Source organism: Hippichthys cyanospilos, chromosome 18 (genome assembly GCF_059441005.1).
Source record: "Hippichthys cyanospilos isolate Australia breed blue-spotted pipefish chromosome 18, RoL_Hcya_1.0, whole genome shotgun sequence".
In the NCBI taxonomy this organism is placed as follows: Eukaryota; Metazoa; Chordata; class Actinopteri; order Syngnathiformes; family Syngnathidae; genus Hippichthys; species Hippichthys cyanospilos.
The window spans coordinates 4,371,575-4,393,955 of record NC_142386.1 but is presented as its reverse complement, the minus strand read 5'-3'; the positions used below and the strand labels follow the sequence as shown (position 1 = coordinate 4,393,955).

The 22,381-nt window shown below is 44.1% G+C and overlaps 2 protein-coding genes and 1 long non-coding RNA gene across 3 annotated transcripts in view; 1 reads left to right on the top strand and 2 right to left on the bottom strand.

Annotated features, from left to right (window-relative positions):
* LOC148408575 (uncharacterized) overlaps positions 1–14,938 on the top strand; it is a 59,138-nt gene extending 44,200 nt beyond the window's left edge. Inside the window, exon 5 of the long non-coding RNA XR_015868556.1 lies at positions 14,794–14,938. This is a non-coding gene — a long non-coding RNA (uncharacterized LOC148408575). The remainder of the gene's footprint in view (positions 1–14,793) is intronic.
* Positions 1–16,695, bottom strand: part of mtnr1bb (melatonin receptor 1Bb) — a 30,732-nt gene extending 14,037 nt beyond the window's left edge. Inside the window, exon 1 of the mRNA XM_088440659.1 lies at positions 16,078–16,695. Within this exon, the coding sequence (XP_088296785.1) occupies positions 16,078–16,267 (190 nt within the window). The 5' untranslated portion in view covers positions 16,268–16,695. The remainder of the gene's footprint in view (positions 1–16,077) is intronic.
* A 1,942-nt stretch (positions 16,696–18,637) lies between these two features.
* Positions 18,638–22,381, bottom strand: part of fat3b (FAT atypical cadherin 3b) — a 54,923-nt gene continuing 51,179 nt past the window's right edge. The window contains exons 49-51 of the mRNA XM_088440426.1: positions 22,275–22,334; positions 22,065–22,103; positions 18,638–20,185 (exon numbers count right to left, since the gene is read on the bottom strand). Of these exons, the coding sequence (XP_088296552.1) occupies positions 19,536–20,185; positions 22,065–22,103; positions 22,275–22,334 (749 nt within the window). The 3' untranslated portion in view covers positions 18,638–19,535. The remainder of the gene's footprint in view (positions 20,186–22,064; positions 22,104–22,274; positions 22,335–22,381) is intronic.

The following is a 22,381-nucleotide window of genomic DNA, read 5'->3' as shown; positions in this document are numbered from 1 at the left end:
CAATAGAGATAAGATAGAATTTAAGACACACAAGGCCAAAGCTGTGGTCGCTACGGCATTATTTTCAATAAAAGAAGCGAGCAGGCTGAACCGCCGTTCGAGTCCATCCTCGTTCTCTCACAGGGATATTCCTAAAACCGAAAGGATTATGTAAATTTTGTTAAGAGTGGCAAGGTTTGGAGCTGTGTGCACCGGTTCGAGAACACTTATATTTTTTTTTAATTCGACTCGTTTATTATTAATTGCGTTTTTTTGTGTTTTTTTTTACATGTACGCACACTCATAAACTTTGTGAAACACGAACTTGATCTGCATCGCGAGTAAAAGGAAAATCAACTGCTGGAAAGCGCATTCTGCGTTACACTGGCGAAGCGTTCACTGACCACTCACACTGTGGGAAATCCGAAACCCGTTTAACTTCACGCGCAACGAATATATAACTTAGTTTACTGAATGGGCCCAAAGTAGTTTGCAGCTTGCGATGACGTCACCTGCAATAATATTTACCGTCAGCAAAGGAAACGGAACACGAGCACGGCCGAGAGGATGAAAGCTTTTTACACGCCGTTGACACGCATAAATCATCCCTAAAAACTCTGTACGCAAGGCCAAAATCAGCCTTCGTTCAGGGACGTCATTAAAAACTCTTGGAAAGTTTCAAGGACGCATCCGGTATGCACAGTCCTCTTTCTCGCTACGACGGGCTGCGGGGCGGGTGGGCGGTGCTGAGATGTAATCAAAGAATCGGAGATTAAAGCGGATCTTGGGGGCTCAGCGGGTCAGCTGGTGATACAATAACCGCATCATGTTTAAGAGCGCCGTACCCTACGGCATTCATCAAAAAGTCTTAAGGAAGATCCTTAGCGGGTTTATGCAAATAAGCCGCAGAATGCTTAACTGTTTTCTGAGCGTTACGGCGTACACACCGGCGCTGATTTTTTTGAACCGCATTAGTACGAGCGGTGATTCCTAGCAAAACATATGGCAGTTGGGCCGTTAAAAATGATCCGATTGACTGAAAGAATCTGTAAAGTGGGGAAAAGAACTGTTTGTCTCTGTGTGCCCTGCCATTGGCTGTTGAGGCTTGGACAGCTATGGTTGAAATGTTCTCTCTATGACACACCCGATTCACATGATTGGGATGATTTTCAAGCTCCTGCAGAGCTGCGCCTACGTTCTGTAGCAGAAGTGTAAAACTCCAGTACTCGAGGGCCGGTATCCTGCATGTTTTTCAGTTTTCTCTTTCCAGCACACCTGATTTCAATGATTAACTTATCAGCAAGCTCTGCGGGAGCTTGAAAATGATCCTAATCATTTGAATCAGGTGCGTTATAGAGAGGAGATTCGAAAACCATGCAGGATACCGGCCCTCGAGGACTGGAGTTTGGTACCTAGCATAAAGATTTGAACATCTGTACTTATTTTTCGTGCGAAAAGAATTTGAAAACGTTTTTCAACCCTTCAAACTGTTATATTGCTTCAAGTATGTCATACCAGATATTTTCTCCGCTTCTTAAAATGAAAATTCCATCATTCAAATTCTCCAATACGGTGCAGTAAGCCATTAAGCAGCTTTTTTGGAAACTAAGAAAATAATATTTGTCTCTTATTTAGCCCCCCCCCCCCCCAACACACACTCACAAACACATAAAAATTACAAGTGGTTGCATTTGCTATAATCAGTACTCATTTTGACTAGTTTTAGCTAGGACAAAAACACATTTTTAAAAAAATTTTTTTATTTTTTTCTATCACGGGCGGCGACACGGGCCCCCCGTTGCCTCCCGACGGCTGAGAAATCCACGTGAGCCGCTGTCGGGTTGGGTTGAAGCTATTTGGATGCGCTCTCGGGGTCACTGGCAAACAAACGCGCGCGCTCACTCGCCAGTTTATTTGCTTGGCTTGAATGCAACTCGAGTAGAATTAATCCGGCTGCCCCGCAGTCAAAAATGTTCCTCATATTTTGCGGCCCAAACAGGAGAAGCGCAACAGTCAATATTCATCTTTGCCGCTCCGCAACACAAATGGTATCGTGGGTGACCTTTATATTGGCAAATAAATCAAAGATTGGAGCAATGCTGTAGCTTTTAGCGTCCAATAGGCTTCAATCGGTTGAAATCTGATCGATTTGACACAATTTTGGGGTTCGGATAATAGATGGGAGGATGGCTATTATATGAAATGTTATTTCAATTTTAATGCTCACCTTTTTTCCATTTTCTTTATGTAAAATTATGGAAATCATCAAAAAAAAATCTATATATCAACTTTGTAACCTGTGAAAAAAAACCAAATGACATTTTAAATTTAAATATTTTAGTTTATACTTTATATACATGTTTAAATTCATGAAAAAAGTAAACTAAAGACACTGCTTAGTATTTGTCAATCATTGATCTATTTTGTTCATAATTTTTAAGAAATTTCTCCCCAATGCAATGCGGGGTTATAAATGTAATTTTTGAAACATTTTGAGATCACATTTTCAACATGTTTGATCTAAAGAAATTGCAGCAATTAAAACCAATGTTAAAGAAAAAGTAACAAACTTTTTCTTTGTAACAATAATTGTAACCAAAAACACATTTTTAAAACATAATTCAGTGCTATAATTTCATACAATGTTTACTATTATTATCATTACATATTGATGTTTAAACTTGCCGTGTTTTAATCGCTCTTGTGTCATTTTCGTCCACATCATTCTTGCAGTATTTTAGCAAATTCAGCTCTGCCATTTTTTTGGGGGTAGCTTGGCATAACCTCATCTCAATTTATTTGCATATTCAACTCAAACCCAAAGGGTCAGATCCACGAATCCAAAGTAGACGTGAAGCCGCGTCTCGTGAGGTTGTGTTCGTGCAACTTGTATTCTTACTCTTTGCATTCGCGGCGTTTCGGTTCGTTCATTCGGTTCATGTGACAAATAGTCTTGACTGAACCGGATTTTCATTTTCCATTCAAAAGTCACACGCTAGTAAAGTAGCTGCCCCATATGGAAACTTCCCGTGTGGTATATTCGCTCTCGCATTTGTTAACGTCGCCCGCCGCTACCTGCCGGCGCGGAGGGTTGCTTGGCGTAACGACCGATGCCATTTGTCATCGCTTCGTGGCGTTTTGGCCCCAAGCGGTGATTTAGCGCAAATGAACTGTCAAGTGTAAAGCCGGCGTTTTAAAGCGGGCGACAGACGCGGCTGCCGGGAGTCACTTAAGCTGCCTCTTACTTGCCTCCGGAGGCTCCGCTTGGACTCTTCGCCTGTGCGCTAAAGCAAGTGAAGCAAATTATTGGCGAGCCAAGGGAAGTAGGGGCGGGGGCACGCGCGCGGGCATTTCGTGCCAACCGCGCGGCCCCCCGGAGCCAGATGGAATCTTTCCGAATGTGTTGCGCCGCGTCGCTCCAACCGCTAATTGTGTGCTTTCCGCGGTTAAATAAAAGATTGTCTTTGGCTCCCAGGGCAAAGGGGATGTCGGGTCAGGGCCGCGCTCGTTCCGCATGCGCTTTTCCCCGGGGGGGGGGGGGGGGGGGGGGGCGTCTTGTACCTGCTGAGCATTTTAGATGAACAAGAACAACCTTTTGAATTGTGCAAAATGCTGCCAAAGTGAAGCAGGTGGCCCGTTTAAAGAGCGCAGGCTCACTTTTAGATATTTTTTCTCATCGTTCCAAATAAGCTCAATTCTGATTGGACCTTAACATTATTGCTCCGCCCACATTAGACGATCGAGGCAACCCATCTGTCCGGGTTATCTACTTCGCATTCGAGCTGATTTGGGCAAAGTCCTTGTGCAAAATCTGAAATTGAGATTTCAGGTATGAGTCTTTGAGACTTTTCAGTCGCGTCATGTTGAGCCAATTTCGTAGTGATCGATTGCTAAATCGGTGGTCCCGCGGTGAACGCTTAGGCCAAGGGGTCGGTGTCAGTGTTATCAATAATAGTCGAAAACGATTTTTGGCAAAAGAGGGAGAGGTCTTCCCTTGATCTCAGGCTCTCCTTTTCGTTTTATTACAAAGAAGGCGGTTCCAAGTGTCACAATGGCACTGCAGAATGAATCGTTTGCCGAATCAGTTTGTCAAAGTACAATTACAGAAATGTGTCCAAAGTGGCTGCTTTTAAACGAAAATAAACAACTCCCTTTATCGGATGCTGCTTTGGGTCTTTCAAACGTTTTCCTCGATGATGATTGGGTTGCTTTTTTTTTTGTATGTTTTCCCCCCTTGGATGAACCTTTACAAGTGACCTCAGATTTTGCCAACATGGTTGCGCCAAAGCAAAATGGCTGTTCAATGTTTTTTTTGGTTTTGTTTTTGTTGTTTTTTTGATGAGTGACCTTTTCTGATAGAAATGTCCACCCAATCTCGTATTGATCGCTCAAAGTGGTATAGGGGCTGATTATCTTCCCTAATAACAGTGTAATAGAAATAAAAGCCTTTGTTGTCATCACATAATCGGTCTTTTTTTTTTTTATGCATCCCGTCGTTGTGAGCATTTCAGATGTACAAAATCAATGCAGAGGTCTCTTGATTGCTTCAAAACGCCGCCAAAGCCAACAGGCGGCGAGCTTCAAGAGCAGCGATGCTCGGCGTGGATGTTTGCGGCGTTTTAAGACGCCGGCTGCCGCCGCCGTCTCTGGCATCCTCTCAACCCCCAGTACGGAGAACGGACGCCCTATGTCTACTTTACACGTTTTTTTTTTTTTCCTTGCGCGTCCATCTGCACCGGGCTGGCTTTAATGCCGACGCCAGCGGTCCAGACGCCCTTTGAACTCTGAAAACTAAGCAGATGATCGAGTCGGAAGGCTGTCGTGCCTCGTCGCGATAGCGTCGAAGATAACAATCCGGATTAAAGGCGCACGCCGACCGGCGGGGCCCCGGGGCCCCGCGCGATGACTCGCACTCGGCTAGAAATGTCAGTTTGTGGCGCGTGAGTGCGGGGAGATGCCCGGCTGAAATGCCAAACAAATGAATGAAGGGGAACCGGTTTCAAATCATGGCAATCTTCAAATGCGTTTGTGCCAGCGGAGAGGCGGGGGCGCTGCGGGGAGGGGAGCCTATGAATCTCATCAGGACTTTGGGTTCGGCTTTGGCCTCGAGGAATCGAATTAGTAGAGATTCATGTTTCTGGGCGAGTCATAAAGTTTGCCGACATGCAATTTAGCCTTGGCCATCTATCTAGTGTACGTAGTTCTAATTTGGTGCATTCTTAAAATTGCTCTTTGCCAGCTCTTTGTTAAGACTAAATATTCAAATATATTCAAAACGGTAGGAGAGCTCTCTGAGTCTCTGTCCGCTCTCCTCGCGAGTAAAAAGAGTTCAAGCCACTTGTCTTCCTTCTTCTTTTTTTTTGTTTATTAAATGTTCTAGGTTGAATGAATCTGACAATACATGCGAGTATTCCAGCCTTGTACAAAAATGGAGACTCAAAGTCTTAGCTTCGAATTTTGTGTTTTCACAAGGCATATACTTGACAGATGGGAACGGCAAAAACGAGCTTAAAAAGCCTCTTCAACAGACCCCTTGTTTACTTTCTGGTTTCTTTATGTATTTGCTGTGGGCCTACAGTACGTATAATAAACAGCTAGAATATAATGTGGACCTTGGACAATATTAAAAAAGTTCAACTTCCTGTCCGGCGTGCCAAGCCGTCAGAGCTGGTGATGCGCGAGAACAGACAGCAGAGGACGCGAAGGCCCTCGGGAGGGCAAAAGTGACTTTGCTTCAGATCTGTTTGTTTACTCGCACGAGCTGATGATTGCACTTCAGCCCGAGCGTGATTGTCAGCAACCCCGATGCGCCGCCTCGCTTCCACTCCCGCCAAAAATTACCGCCGCTCGGATTTTTTTTTTTCCCCAAAAGTCTCAGTTGCCAAATCTTTCATTTAAATAAAAGATGCTATTTTGCAGTTTACATTGCTGACGGTTGGTTGAGCAGCAGTTGGCGTGAATGCCAACTGATGAAATATTCTGTTTGCAATCAATCGCATTGCTTTGGCCTGAATGATTTCTGAAGTGCTTTAAGGTCTCCTATGAAACTGCAACTACAAACATCCTACATATAGCAAACAGTTCAGTTTGGTGTTGTGTGCATTTAACGATTAGTGTGTTTATCGGGCCAAGAAAAAATGAATCTTACACGTTCTCTGAGCCAGAGATTGAAAAATCTGTTAGCACAATTGTTTATAGGTTTGTTTTTTTTTGTTTTTTTGGGTTTTTTGATGAGGCGACAACACGTCACCTGCAGCATGGGGTCAGTTTTGATGTTCTTGGGAAAGAAGATATCCCCGAGGATCACAAACTGATGGTTTGCATTGTTGCCATGTGTCCCTCAAGGCCAATGGTTTTGTAATCAGGGCCGACCCAAATGATAAATGTGGAGCGGATGGGGTCTGTAAGCTGAGCTATAGGAGATCTGAGAAGGTGCGTCCTCCTCGCGGGTAAAAGCTACTTGTCTTCCTTCCGGTGTATTGTTTATGAAATGTTCTTGGTTGACAAAATCAATGGCTGGCATTCGATTAGGTCCGCTTATTAGCCGTGACGCCGTTAGATTCAAATGTTGACAATGGACCACAAGGAAATCCGACAGATGCAAGCAAGCTTGAAAACAGCTGACGCCTCTTTTACAAACAGAGATGACAGCTGTCAGGAAAACAGTGATGCTTACCAAACGCTGAGCAGCTTTTTTTTTTTTTTTTTTGTCTGAGGTGACAATAGTTTTGTCTATGGGCAGTTTCTCAGAGGCACAATACAAGGATTAGGAATTCCATCCTTGTTTTTCCATTGCTGAAGAATGTGGAATGTCTCACTTCTAAGCTGATCATCAGACATAAAAAGAAAAGACTCCTTGTGGACAAAACTAGTGGGATGTGTTGCAAATGACACGAACAGCTTCAAGGCTTTATGCCATATGCAAATACCTAGGAACAAACGATTGTAAAATCCCCATTAACTCAAGCACTATAAAAACAATTGGATCCAAAAGAACCAAATTTGATTCAAGAATAGACCAATTCACTTCTTGGGACAATTTGACCCAACTTTCTACATTTGTTTGTACAGAATATGTTTATTTTAGGGTCAAGAAATTTGGGTCAAATTCACCCAAGTAGTCAACTGTTTTCAACCCAAATTGTACTATTTTCTCACAACAATTTTTGAGTGCCTTGTCCTTGTATGTCGTATGCTGTTATGTTATATCACATGTGTACCTGTCTGTCTGTCGGTCTGTCTGTCTATCAGTAAATGGACGATTAATTCAGTTATGACATTTTAGCCTGTGTTTGTATCAGAATTGGCCTCGAGAGAGGAAAAACAGTGGGAAAATCCCAAGCACAAAATATTTGAGCTGTTTTCCTTCTCCGGCGTTCAATATCCAACATCAAAGAGCTTTCATTAAGACAGCCGAGAAGGGATTTGAATGGTGGACAGAAAAGAAAACGCATGATGTGTTAAGTTGAACGCATAACGGCGCCGGCGTGAATGAACGCTTGGCTTTGCGCGCATTCCCACAGTCACATTCCAGGTGTGCTTTCAGTCTTTTATATTCCGCACACAGAAGCGAAAGCAGGCAAACATTGTGTTCGCCTTGTTTATGGATTCGTTCCGCACGCGGTGGCGGCGACGCACCATCCTCATCCTCCCCTCTTCTTCCTCCTCCATTCTCTTTTTTTTTTTGCTCTCCATCCCTTGCCTTCCCACCTCCTCACCCACGGCCGCCTGGAGGTTGGCAGGAGTCGTTACGTAACTCACTTCAAATTACCGCCGCGCATCTATTATGAATTCGTGCTCGCATGCAACGCATTTGACGGATTTCCACGTAGAGGATGACGAGGAGGGAATATGGGGTCGGTCTTCTGCGCTCGTGGAGGTGCGGACCGTGGGGCCGCATCCGGCAGAGGGAAAGGCTGAATCATTCCTACTGTCCCCTTCGGTCGGCAACAAAGTGCACACGAGTGATTGTGATGACACAAGACAGCGTCGGTAACGGCGGCCCTCACGTCATGCTCCATTTCCTTGGCCAGTGTTTCCCATCTTTAACTCGTTCGATGCCAAAGACGGATTCTTACGTCATAAGAGTCTAGATCAGTGGTCCCCAAACTATAGCCCGCGGCCCAAATCCGGCCAGATTTTCTTTGTGATATAAATATATCAAATATTGCTACCCCCCCCCACCCCCGTTAAATTCACAAACTGGTATTAATATTAGGTTATATGTGGCATTAATATTGTTATTTATTTTAACATTTGTCCCTCTGTCAAGATCCCAGAAAGCCTATTAATATTTGGTTATGTACGCTATTCTCAAAAACAAACATTCACGTTCAGACATCTCTGTGATCGTCACACTTTTTGTTACAAACTGACCCGCCCCCCATCTGAGAAGAGAAGAGTAATGTGGCCCTCAGATTAAAAAAAGTTTGGGGACTCCGATCGAGTTAATCAAGCCCAGACACATATATATTGTTCTTGTTTTCGGTACGGCAAAGGAGAATCTGAAAATGTCTGGCCACCGAATGAGTTGACCAATAGGTAGACAACTCAACACTTCTGACAGGCAATATATTCTTTATCCTCTGTGGAAAAATTTGACACATTTTACAGCAGTTTATCACATCAGTTGGAGCATTTTCTAGGGAATGTGTCCTTATATGGTGTACCTTCTACCACATAGTGGGAGATTATTCCTCATTTGTTCTGCCTGTTAATATACGTACGTCACCGGCACAGATGGCGCTAAGTGGTCGGGAATCACTTGACCAGGCGGACACCCTCCGAGGGAATCATCCCAGTCGGTCAATCACGTCCACGCGTCTAAACACTCGCTAAAACCGGATGAAAGAATTATACGGCATCAAGAATCCCCAGCAAAGCCTATCGCAGCCTCCGCAGAGTGCATTATAGATCAGTGGCTGCCCGTCTGAACGGGACGTGATGAATTGAAGGAGAGTGGATGAGATTTATCACAATGGGACATATAATGGGGGTGTCTCATGTAATTTTCACGCGCGGCTCCAAATCATTCAATATCAACTCGAATGAATGAATACTCATCAGCCCTCGCGGCGACGAGATATTCCTCCCCACCCTTCTTAAAAGCTTCCATTTCCATTCCGTCCCGCTCTTCCTCATCTCATTTAAGGAGAGCTTCCAATCGGGTCCCTGCCTTCAGCTGTCAGGAGAAACCTTTTTCACACTCGGCCAAATCTCCCCTGGATTAAACGGGATCCCATTGATCTGACAAACCGCTCGCTCGCTCGGCCGATTTGCCTTTTTTAACATCCCGACGTATTCAAATCAAACCCCATCGGTTGCCCCGGGGCCACGGACCCCCCGCGCCCCCGGTCGGGAGAATACTTTAGCCCCCCCCCCCCCCCCCCCCCCCCCCTCCCATTCCGCTGCGGCCGCCGGGTCGCAAAAAAATTAACGCGACGAAGGGCATAAGTACGTTTTTAAAAACTGATGAGGAGAATATTAAAAAGCACTAAAAGCAAAGAGCGGCAAAGTGAGTCTGGGAAGCGGGGTCGGGGGATGCCTCTTTTATAGCTGGTGCACTTAGCGGGCCCACCTCCTGGTGACATTTCGCTTCCCCGAGTGCATTTGGAGAACATTTGGCCTTCCGACGCCCGCCACCCGCCTCGGCCTTAACGGAACTACCGAGGATGCCGGCTAAACTTTTCAATCCCAAACTTTTATTGTGACACGCTTCCAGACCGAGACTAAATATTGGCGCTTTTCCAGTAGCCCCAACGGGCCCGTACCACCCCACTCGGCTCGGTCGTGCGCCATACCGCACGCCTTATTTGTGTTTCGAATCTATGCGGCGCCGGACGGGATTGGGGCAGAATTGACTGAATTCTGGAGCCTCTCGCTGCGGGTGGGGTTCCACATCTTGGCAGCTGTTTTTGTCACCATTTATAAAATATGAATTTTTCTTGCATTATGCAGCAACTTTCTGAATACTTTTTACAGCCTATCAAATGCACTGAGGTTTTCCACATATAACTACAATGCGCTATATATAGTACGCATTTTTGTAAGGATCCAGCATAATATTTTCTTGTTCGACCACAGAAATTTCACTTGACATATATGACAACTATTTGTGTAGACACAATAGGACAACCTTGACAGATAAGTGAGTTCTGACAGTTTTACAGTAAACTTCAACCAGGTGCGACAAATAAACAGCTTGAATTCAACATTTTGTCCTTAGGCGCTAAGGACTGCTTTAAGGAGTGTCTTTTAAGATATTTAAACATGTTTAAAAATACGTAGAAGTCCCTCTATTGTGTATGGCAGGTGTTCCCCTGTTCCTGGATGGTCTGGATCAGAGATACTTGGTTCAACTGGCTGCATGGGCCCCAACCATAATAATGAACTTGTCATGGCCTGTACGAGTTGCCTATTGTATGTGCTGTTTTGCCTCCCTCTTCAGGCGTTTTTGAGTCATTTATCTATTGTCAGTTAATCCTGTATTACGATAGGCTGATTTAATCACGACACCTCCGGCTCACAGGGCATGGACGATGTCAACTATATATTTTAGTATCATTTCAGTTATTATAACCTTCAGAGATTGAAGACAACAGTAAACAGCTCAAATTTACTCGAGCCTCTTCATTTTCTCTTGAAGACAATCAACTGTCCTGACACACATTGTCAAGGAAGGGAGGAAGGCCCCGTCAAGAGACAGGTGACGAGTCTACAACTTCACTAATGTTGAGTTCGTACATGCACTTTTTACTTGGCATTATTCGGGATATCATTGATTAACCTCACTCCAATCCACAATAAAAATCTCTAGGTTTGACTGGTCCGCGCTAATAAAAAGGTTGGGCACCCCTAGTCTGGATCATATCCCCTGTTAACTGTACTGCAACGTATTCCGTCTCGCACGTATATTCTGGTGAGGTCTTGCCATGGGGACATTACACCTCCTGCCTTATCAAAGACTTCCGTTTGACTTCATTCAACCCACAGATATAGCGTAATAAAAACACACACAATCGCATCTTCTGCATTGCGACACTAAGACAATCCGTTTTGATATAAAACATACCTTCAAGAGAAGCGTGTCTGGCTTTCATGTCAAAATAAATTGATTTCCGCTTTTTTTTAGGGGCGGATGCGTGTTGCATTCTTTTTTTCATTTCCTTTTTGATTATTTGAAACAGCAGCCGTCTCTCGTCTGTCGTCTGCGCTCCGAGGCCCGATAGCGACGGCGAGCTCCCTCCTGTATCGGCGCTTTCGTTTACAAGCTATCTAGCGCTAACCGAATGACAAACGCCATACATAATTGGTACGGACGTGAGGAAGCTCGGGACGATTCCTCGCCGACGCGTCTTTGAAGAAAATGCCGAAATCCCAAATCCCAACCCGTCTACGCGCATTCATTGGACCGGAGAGAGTCAGTGGATTAAGCGGCTCCGGTGTCAAATTAACTGCGAAGTTGCATTGCGTTACACATGTAAATCTCTCTCTCTCGTTTTTTGAAAAATGTGAATTTTCGGAATACGGTGACGCGTTGACTCGGCGAATGCTTCCCGCCGCGCATCAGACATCAGAGCCGCGCGCAGCCATTTGGAAAGGCGCCGTCAAGCAGAGCGACTCCGCAGCACAGAAATGTCTGTGATGGAGTAGGGGGGAAAGCCTATTTGTGAAGAAACCACGTGGGACTTTTTTTCCTTCTTGTCATCATTTGTACTACTCAACTGATCCTTCTTAAATGCTCAGGAATTTTGAGCTAAGCGGGAACCATCCGGATTCAAGATGGATCAAAGGATGGCCAGTCACTAGCACTTTGTTTTAGTGGACTACAGGTTTTTACAGATTATTGTCAAATTGCCCAATGAACCTTTGTCATTTTGATTTGATATCCAAACAGGACTAATCTGGATTCCTAATGACAAACTGTACATCAAGGGTAACCACTGTCATTTTGATTTAATAAACATGTCTTCTATCTGGATTTGGGATAAGACTAATATCTGGATTGTGGATATGGCTAATATCTGGATGTGGAATAAGACTAATATCAGGATGTGGGATAAGACTAATTCCTGGATTTGGGATAACACTAATGTCTGGATATGGAATACGACTAATATCTGGATATGGGATACGACTAATATCTGGATGTGGGATAAGGCTAATATCCTGATTTATGAAAAGACTCATATCTGGATGTGGGATAAAACTAATATTCAGACTATGGATATGGCTAATATCTGGATTATGGATAAAAACTAATATCTGGATGTGGGATGAGACTAATATCTGGATTATGGATATGGCTTATAACTGGATCTGGAATAAGACTAATATCTGGATTGGAGATAAAATTGAGGACTGTTTAGATTACAATAACAAAACATTTTTTGGAAGGGATCCATGATACACTGATAAACATTGAACATACCGTCGGCAAATGGCCAACCATAACAGGTCATTTTGACGATTTTTACCGGTCAGGGGGAGCTTCTGTTCCCCAATCAGTCATTACGATGTTTATTTTTCTGCTTTTTGTTTCAAGATTTTCAAGTGTCATGTTCAGACGCAAGAGAGCTTTGGGGAAAAGTAGCTGCGGTGGGCAGCGAAAAGGAGGGGGCGTTGTAGATTTGAAATAAATAGAGTCTCTTTGAAGCGACGAACGTGTGATCGCTTTGACGTTAATCCCCTTCAAAGGCGGCGCTCCAAAAAAAACTTCTGACCCACACTGTGTGCTCGCACATGCATAGTTTGGTGCACCCAAACTGCTAGGCCCACAATAACATATTATGCCTATATTATGCATATTATTATAACATTTTGCTTAAGTATCTTTTCTAACAACAACAAAAGAGAAAAAGCTGTACTTTTTACAAGGGTTTATAAGGGTTACAGCTCAATCTGAATCTGAAAAAATAATGGCAATCTTTATTCAAACTAGAAACATTTTTTACCAGTTGAACAGTTTATTGCTGAAAAAACTAAAACGAGTAAATAATACTAAATGCAATTCATAAAATTCATAAAATTTCTTACTCCTGCACAGACTTTGAGACAAAAAATACACAGACAACTATGCATTTCTTCAATATACAAAAAAAACTATACCAATTATCAACCATTCAAAATATACAGAAGCAACCGATTCATCATTCGTTAAATTACACGCTCACATTTTTTGGACTTTGTTGAATGCATAACAGCACAAATAATGTATAAAATATAATAATCAACTACTACAGCATGCAGAAGGTTTTTGTGCACGTTACAGTCTGAGGGGCACACGTGATTTTCAAAAATCCCAAACACCAACCAACAAAAAGCAATTTAAGGTGTTAATTTATGGAATATTTATGGAATAGCTCTAAAAATTGTGATTCATATACCATTTTTAATGAAAGGTTTTTAAAATGAATTATGTATAAAACTTGATATTCTGTAGAAAATTGTGAATTAAGATGTGTGTATTTGTTTTTTTTAATTATGTATAATTGACCTAGTAAACAAACAACACAAACACTAGTCGACGCTTACTGGCCATGACAAATTCATTATTTTGGAGGCGGTCCGGTACCGATCGATCCACGGACCGGCACCGGCCCGCGGACCGGCAGTTGGGGACCTCTGCCTCATACGACGTCCGATAAAAGTCAACGGAAAGTCAATAGACTTGTTAGCAATAGAACGCCGGTCAAAGTGGGCTGTGGTGTATTACTTAACTTCCTCGGTGCGGCTATTCTTATGCTAACACTACGGAGGTGAGAGCGAAGCCCGACATTAGTCATCATCAAATGCGCTTTGCCCACGTAAACAGCCAGTGGCCTTCAATCAGGTGTTTTCCCGCCTGAAGCGCTCCGAGGGCGGAGGGCTTCGCCCTCGTGGACGAGTGGGCCGCCGCGTAACTCTGCGTGTGCGGCTAAAAGCGCTGCGCCGCCTACTGTAATGCCTCTTCAAAAAAAAGAAAGAAATAATACAAGGTTGGCTGCGGAAGGGTTGGGATAGCAGTTTACGAAATTGGTGTGAACTTCATGAAACGTACATGGGAAACAGTTTTTGCCACATTGCAGATACTTTTTTTTTTTTCCTTATTCTGCTGGTGTGGCTTCATGCAACAAAATGATGTAAAAACTATAGCAACACTGAATAAATCTTATATTCCTAAAACCTTCAAATGTTACTTCAAGTGTGTTTCAGATTTCCCACATTGTGAGCGGTCATTGAACGCCGCACCAGTATAAGGTTGAAAGCGCTCTTAGCAGAACGAAAAAGTTGTCTTTGATAATGTGGCAAAATCGCTGCAGCTCATTCATAAGGAAGTCTTTTCATTCATAAAAATCAATGCATTGAATTACATTCAAAAAGAGGATTCGTGAACAATATTCTCAGCGCGTTGCCTTGTCCCAGGCTACCGTTTACACTTTAAACCTGGCTCGCTCTTGGAAGGACGATCCATACATAAGGCGCATTAATGTACCCCATGGGACTCATTCATTAAATAGCTCCCAAGGTAAACGTCCCAAAATGAAGCAAATGGAAAAATATGCATGCCGTTAATCTATTTGCACACCGACGTGATGCCAATGTCACCCTGAAAATGAGCCGGCTGCGTGCATTTCCCCCAAAACGCACGTTACAGTATGGAGCAGCACAACCTCCATTGAAGCGTAGCAAAAAATGGGGGCCAAAGTGATCACTGTAATCGAAAGATTTCGTTTTTGTTTTTGTCCTTTGCCGAAAGAAAAGCGCAGTTCAAGCTGGCGTTAATCAGTGGGGCTAATTTCGCCGGGTAACATTTTTGGTGTTTTTTTTCTACAGGGCGGCTGCTGGTGAAAAAGAAAAACGGGAGCACCTGGCCAGGAGGTTGTCTATCAATGCTGTCAATACGGAATCAGAATAGATGAACCACAGACCGTCCTCCGCCATTTTCAGGTGCAAACTGGGTGTGTTTGTGTGTGTACGCTTGAAGAACATGAGCCGGGTTTTGCCCCCCCCCCCCCCCACACACACACACACACACACACATTGTGTATTTACAAGTCCCTGCTCTTACGTAACAATTTGTGGCGAGCAGGAATATGGAACGTGACAAGCCAAGGTTCCCAGATAATTTGCTGCCGCGAATTTGGGTCCCACCAAAACCACAAACCCTAACCACGTGGAATTCGATTTTAGCTTTACATGGTACAAGTCGTATTATTTGTTCAATTTCCCGAGAAAATAATTTTGTCCTTTTTTTTTTCCTTTTTTACATGAAATTTTGTATTTGATAAGGCATAGTACAGTTTTCTATGGGAAAAGGTTATATTTTTGTGATAATTTCATGAGAAAATAGATGAATTAATGATATGAAAATAATTCTTGGAGGAAAAAAAAGTAAATACAGCAAAAATTTGTCTTTATTTTAAAGAGAATCCAAGATAAAACATTTACTTTTTGGTGACAAATGTTTTTGCAACTTAAGATAAAAAAATGACTTTACAAAAATGTTCAACAAAATATTTAAGTCTAAAAGATTTCTGTGATTTCTCTAAAACAAATAAACCCCCCAAAAAAGTGAAAAAAATACTTCTCCTCCTCCCAAAACATATTTCGTCAATGGTTTCATAGCCAATGAGCGCTTATTTGTACCCAACACATTGGGTCGATGATTTCACCCAGCATTTTTGATTGGGATTTTGATTGGGATTAACCCAACACTGGGTCCAATGATGGCTTATATACACACAGGGGAGAGCAACTGGCCCAGCGCAACGAGTCCAGTTTTGATCAGGATTTGAACCTGATCCTCATGTCCAAAGTCACAATCAAAAATAAGCCAATTCAAGTAAATATTGTCCCAACTTGTAGAGTTTTTTTTTTGCACAGGCGAGCTATTTTTTGGATTGTTTCCAACAAATTCCAAGTAGGGTTCATCGAGGTGTGTTTTTATCCCAAACGTTTATCGAGCGAACATCAAACACGAAATTTAACTTTAATAGAAAACCGTCCAAAATGGCAGTAAGCTCCGCCTACCCCCCCCAAAAATCCAACCCTTCAAATCCAGCAAGTGGCTTTAGGACAAAAGTACAAAGTTTGAGATGGAAAGCGGCCACGACTTACCGGAGTTCCTCAGCTTGCGGTTGCGGAAGACGCTGATGATGACCAGCAGGTTGCCCAGCACGTCCACCACCGTGGTGAAGATGAGCACGCCGGCCAGGATTCCGATGACCCAGGCGGGTCGGCCGCCTGCCTCGGTGCCGTCTCGCGCCTCCTCCGAGCGGTTGCGGAGGAGCGCCGGAGTGTCGGGCATCACGTCCCGCCGAGCATCGCCGCGCCTCTGCCGAGCCTCCTCCTCCTCCTCCTTCTTCTTCTGCCGCCGCCGCTTTTGGTCGTCGTTCTCGCCGAGACGGTTGATAAGCCGAGGGAGGCGCTCACGTGTGACCTACATAAAGTTACACAAGTCTTTTTGTTCACTCAAAGTCATTCATCCACAGTACACCGGCTTCTCCTCCTCCACCTCCTCAGCCGAAGCGCTCGCATGTTGTTGTTTTTTTGGTTTGGATGTGGGAGTCTCCCCCTTTTTCCAACACGCACACCAAAAAAAAAAAAAAAAAAGCAGGGCACGCGAGCTCTAAGCCGTTGCGACGCCTCGGCGGAGATGTGCTGAGAATCCCGGAGGAACGCCCTCCGTTGGTCCCCCCCCCCACACGCGCACGCTCCCCGCCGGTGAGGCGCGCTGGAGACTCCCCGCGAGTAACACATCACCTCCTCCCACGCGCCTTTATAGCTTGATGCGCTCTCTCTCACGCTTGCTCGCCCGCTCCATCTCCCAGCATGCTGAGCGAAATATTAGCAACGCGTGGCAGCTCACTGACCTCCTTTACTACCTATTTAACCTATAAAAATACTTCTGACATTTTGAAATTTGTCACTGTTCAAAATAGTTCGAGGAAAAAAAGTTGCCACTAAAAGAAACAACTTTTTTCTCCCCCAAAATAAAGTTGATTTTTTTGGGGGGTCAAAAATAGTTGGATTTATTTATTTTGTTTATTATTATTATTTATTCTGTTTGATATTTTTTTATTATATTTACAGTTGTTGCGGTCAACGCATTGTCTTAGCTAAAATGAAAAAAAATCTGGGAAAAAAGTATTTTATATCCTTGTTTTTATTCGACACGTAGTATTTGATCAGCGAGAAAAATGGGGGTTTTAGAAAATAAATAAATAAAACTAGGAAATATTTTCCGCAAGATATGCCTTTTTTTTTTTTTTTTTTTACAAAAAATTACATTTTTCAACAAGTCGCTATCGCTACCCTAAAAATATTAAGGATATGTTCATTCAGAAATATTTAAATAATTTTGGCTTCTAGTCATTCAACAACTATAAAATAAACAGATTTTGTTTTGAAGAACTCCAAAATACGTTTTTGGCAAAGAAAGGTTTCTGCAAAAAAAAAAAAAACAACAACAAAAAATATTTGTGACAGAATAGTGGCAGAAAGGAGCGAGTACCACTGACACATCTCCTCCCACGCGCTTTGATATGCTTTTTGCTCTCTCTCGTTCTACCGCTCTCGCAGAATGCCGAGTGATGCGTGCAAAACATCAGCAACGCATGTCAGCACACTGACGCCATTCATTCACCTTTTCCCACTCAAACTACTTGACGTTAATTACATGAATGCTGAAGGGGCTTCTTGCTTTGTTGTGTAATGCAATTGCCTTGTTGTCTGAAATATTTATATATATATATATATATATCGGGGTATTTTCCTTCACTTTGCTTTTCATTGTGTTTATTTGATGAAAAAAAAAAGGTCAAAAAAATTCATTTCATGCAAACAAAGGAAAAAGGCTGTATTGTGAAGACTTGTATTGCGTGCACTTGAGGATAGATTTTCCTCCATGCGGCCCCTTAACTCAAATGAGTTTGACAGTTTTGGTCTAGCAGATTCTATTCATGGTTCGGGTGCGGCCTGTGGGGCAAATCCACATACAGTAGGTTCAGATTGCCCCCTCCCCCACTTCTTTTGTTATATTTAATCATATCTTAACCATATTTCTTTGGGTTGTCATGATATCAAATAGGGTTGATGAAATGAAACAGTAAAAATATTGCATAGGACTCCGGTTGAAAACAAAACATTAACATGCCAATAATTGTGCACGGTTGTGATTCTTCATGAGCAAAACTAAGAGGCAGGAGTCGCGTTTGTGGCATATGTCAAAGGATTGTCCCGCTAATCATCTGCCCATCACGCACGCACACACACGCAGGCGGGCGGGCGGGCGGGCAGGCATGCCTCACTGCAGCTGATTACGCTGTGGAAATTAAAGTCTTGCTGAATAATACATGAGCGGCAGTTGCGTGAGATGCTGTTTGTGTCCGTTCCAGCTGTGCATGTGCATGCGTTTGTGTGCGTGTGCGCACACCAGGCAGATGTCGGCCGCGCAGATTAGGCTGCACCCCTTGTGTGTAATCCTGGTGTTAGTGAGAGCAACCCCCCCCCCCCCTTCTCTCTTTGCTCAGTGGGATTTCTTAATGCAAGCTTCATTCAGCATCACCATTGAGCATCGGTAGCAAGTATTTACACACCGTTTGAATGTTATTGTCAAACATAAAACCGCTGAGTAACTGGGTGTTTTTGGTTGAAGCAGACACTGAATTTTCCTCCGTGTGATTTTGGAAAAGATCCGATCAAATTCCATGATGATTTTATTCTGAAATGTGAGAAAGTCCAAAAGCTTCATATACTTTTTCATGCCATTGTATACAAACTGGAGGGGTGTATGTTGTAAACTCATTCAGTGCCAGCGATGTATTTTCACGTTTTTATTATTGAATGCCAGCTACTTAAGTATTACACCGATACTTGACTACATTAAGGACATTCATTTCCAGTCACTTAAGTATCTGGGATTGAATGTCTGGAAAAATACGTCGCTGGCATTTTGAATGAGTTAAAAATGTTCGTACTTAAGCATAGATATGTCTCACACACAATGCACTAGAAGAGTAGCTGACAATCATTAGCTTTGGCGTCAACAATCAAAGGTATGTCAAAATCATGAGACTCAGTAAATTTCGAACTTTGACATGAAGGCAGCACGAAATACGTACGGTCTGGGGTGAAATCAGTGATGCGGAACTCAACTGCCGTTTGTTGGCTTGTAAAATTTGGATTGTTGAGCCTTGGTGGAGGTATAGTGTGAGGTGAAGTGCAGCCATAGATGACAAACATCAGGTGCACACGGCGTACACAATTTATTCACAGTGATAAGACAAGGCGTTAAATCGTAGGCGGCGCGTTTGTGTGTGTGTGCGAGCGCGGTTTGAAAAGTGCCTTACTTTTAATTATCTTTCGCTTTGATGCTCGTGCTGCTCGGCCGCCAAACGACCTCCTTATGAAATAAATAATTGGCGAGTAATGAAATGATTAAACAAAGACGGCATTAATCTTAATAACATCTCAAAGGCGGCGTGCCGCATGCGGTTACACAGTCCTTTCCTCGGAAAAACAAGCGCCGCTCAAGAGGAGAGAGACGTCCCTTTTTTTTTTCCGCGCGCGTCCAGTCACTTGAAACCGTCCCAACCCGCCGCGGGTTCCGACCCGGTGGAAGTTCTGTTGGCCCTCGTGGCCCTCCTGGCTCGTAGCGACACCAGGTTCAACAGTCTCTCCAGCTCGTCACCGGAACCGCTCGCGGCGGCGTCGGAGGCCAGGTTGCCGCCGCCGCCGCCCTCCCGAGTCCCAGAGGCCCAAGCCCGCAAGGGGGGCAGCAACTGGGCCGGGTGTAAAGTGACGCCCGGCGGGCTGGACGGATAGCCATCATAGGCTTCCCGGGCCGGGGGCAGCGTGTCGTAGAGGCCCTCGGAGTCTTCGCTGCGCTCGGAGTCTCGTCGGGGCTCCCGGTACTCCTCGTAGACGGGCGACTCCTCGCTGCTTCGTTGACGCCCTTCCCCGTCCAGCCACCTTTTCCTCTGCCACTCGCCCGACTGGTTCTTCTCCCACTGGAAGGCTCTCCGCCGGGCCTCTGGCGCCGGCTCCCGCCCTCTTTCGCCGCTCGGGACTTGCAACAGGTAGTCCAGCTGCAGGGAGCGGGTGCTGCCTCCTCGCCGGATGCTCTGCTGGTCGCTCAGGTCGTAGTGGGACCCCACCTCGGGTGGACGTAGGCGGGAGGGCGAGAACCAGTTGGAGTTCTGCCTGTTAGAGTCCCACTGGTAGGCTGCGGGGTAAGAACATCATTTTAGACACGGGGGAACTTTTATACTCCGGGATGTGGTGGCCGTTGAAGCCGCTACAACTGGACTGCTGTTGTTGGAAGATCTTTTGCCTTTCATCTGAGCAGGTTTCATCAGTTCATGAAGAAGCCTTCTCTGGGTTTTGGAGCATTTGCCTTTCTATGCCAAAACAGGCCAGCTGCATTTGAGCCAATGCTCTGAGAACCTTTGGTCTACTTCGCAGCTGAAAATGAGAACATTTGGGTATTGAGGACTACTGAGATGCCTTAAAGCAGGACGCTTGAGCCTCTTCGAGTTCTGAGCTGGGACACATTTCCTTTTTTTGCTCTTTCTGTGCAAAGTGCACCTAACACAGGGCGGGGGAACAACGTCAACGACAGTTTTCTGGCTTTGGATGTAGTCATCATTGAGGCTTTCTATACAAGACACTGACATCACAATCTAGGATGGGTGTCATAGGATTCGACAACACGTTTCAATCCAGGAACTTCTGGAGGTCCCTGCTTGGGGGCAATATGTTGGAGACCCGAGGACTTTTGGGATTTGCTGTGGCGGTACCAAGTACGGAAAAAAAACAGCTTTGATTTTTGAGGGCAAATCTTCTGTCTCAAGGTGTTGAAAAAAAAAAAAAAAAAAAGAGTCCCTTTCTCACTGTCGTTTCCACGCCTTTCATTCTTAACAACGCAAAAATGCAGCGGAAGAATGGAAGCTAACAAATTCCGACTTGGAGGTAATATCGGTCACGTTGGCCGTTAGTTGTTCGAAGTTGAGCACCTGAGTTGCATTACGCCTGTGTTGAAACCAAGTGTCTCCATCAAAGTAAAAGAGGAGAACATGCTGGATAACGTCTATGAGAATCCACCATTTGATCACATTTCACCCTCAAGCTCAAGTCACCGCGGTAATGAACGTGTACGATGATGATTAAGTTTGTTATTGTTGATGATTATGGCTCGGATTCATGCTAATGATGATGATGATTATAAAAGATGCCTTGTGACAAAAGGAGTCAAGTCTTGTTTCTCTGTCATCTTTGAAGTTTAACGCCCTCGGAGTCTCTTTTTCATTCTTTTGTTTGCACCGGCGCGAGTGGGGGAACGCTCGGCGATATGCGCAGTGAGGAGAAGTGGCATCGGTTGCTAGGGAACAAGACATAAAAGTCGATAACCGACGTCTTGGCTCGGGCCATGACGGCTTCCTCAACCTGACGGGAGAAATCCAACGCCGGACTTCATATTGCTGCCGGCGAGACCGGTTTTAATTTGTTAAACGATTGGTCGTACCGGTTTTGTGGTTTTTCTGTCATTCCGTGGACTTGATGTCATTTTAGAGGCCTTTTCAATGCTTTTTGTAAATTGAAGGCATCTTTCAAAAGACGGAGCTCACGAAATCAATGCCGCAGGTTTTGCTTCGACTCATTAGCAAATATTAGCATTAGCATAAGTCCTGCTTTCGAGAGTTGAGTACTTGGGTCTGGGGAAAAAACTATGGATGTTGCCTAGATAAAACAACGCTGTGTGTGTGTGTGTGCATAAATGAGGTGTTAATGAAGCGTAAGAAAGAAAGCGACATGTACAGTATTTATGTGAAATTGATGAGATGCTCAGAGGAGACAAGCGGGCGTGCTTCATTAGTGGCCGCTCTTTCACGCACGCAAACCTGGAAACGCTCGCATCTTATTCAACCCGACCTTAAACGGCGCCAAAACCACCGTCGTGGTATACAAAGCGATCTACATGGAGTAAAATCACAGTCCAAAAAAATCAAAGCATTAAAACAGTACAAATTTGCTTGACGTTATTCCTAAATGAGAACATCTGCAGAACTCCACCTTGAGCAAGTTTGTGGTAAGAAGACACTTACCAGGACTGTGCTGCCACTGCTCCTTGTCCATGTTGGAAACTACAAACAATAAGAATTTGTATATATCATTTCGTATGTATTAAAAAAAAAAAAGATTTAGTAAGTAAAGTAGATTTGCTTTGATTACAGTTCAGTAATGTATGATACAATTCGTTTTTTTCTTGTCGTTTTACACATGTTCAAATGAACTTGAAATAAACGTTGTTCTACCTTCACTTTCAATGTGGTCCACTGCGTCGTTGACCAGACGGATGACGGTCACAATGGAGGCTGCGTGCGCACAAACACACAATTCAACACACTGTCTCTACAGCTAC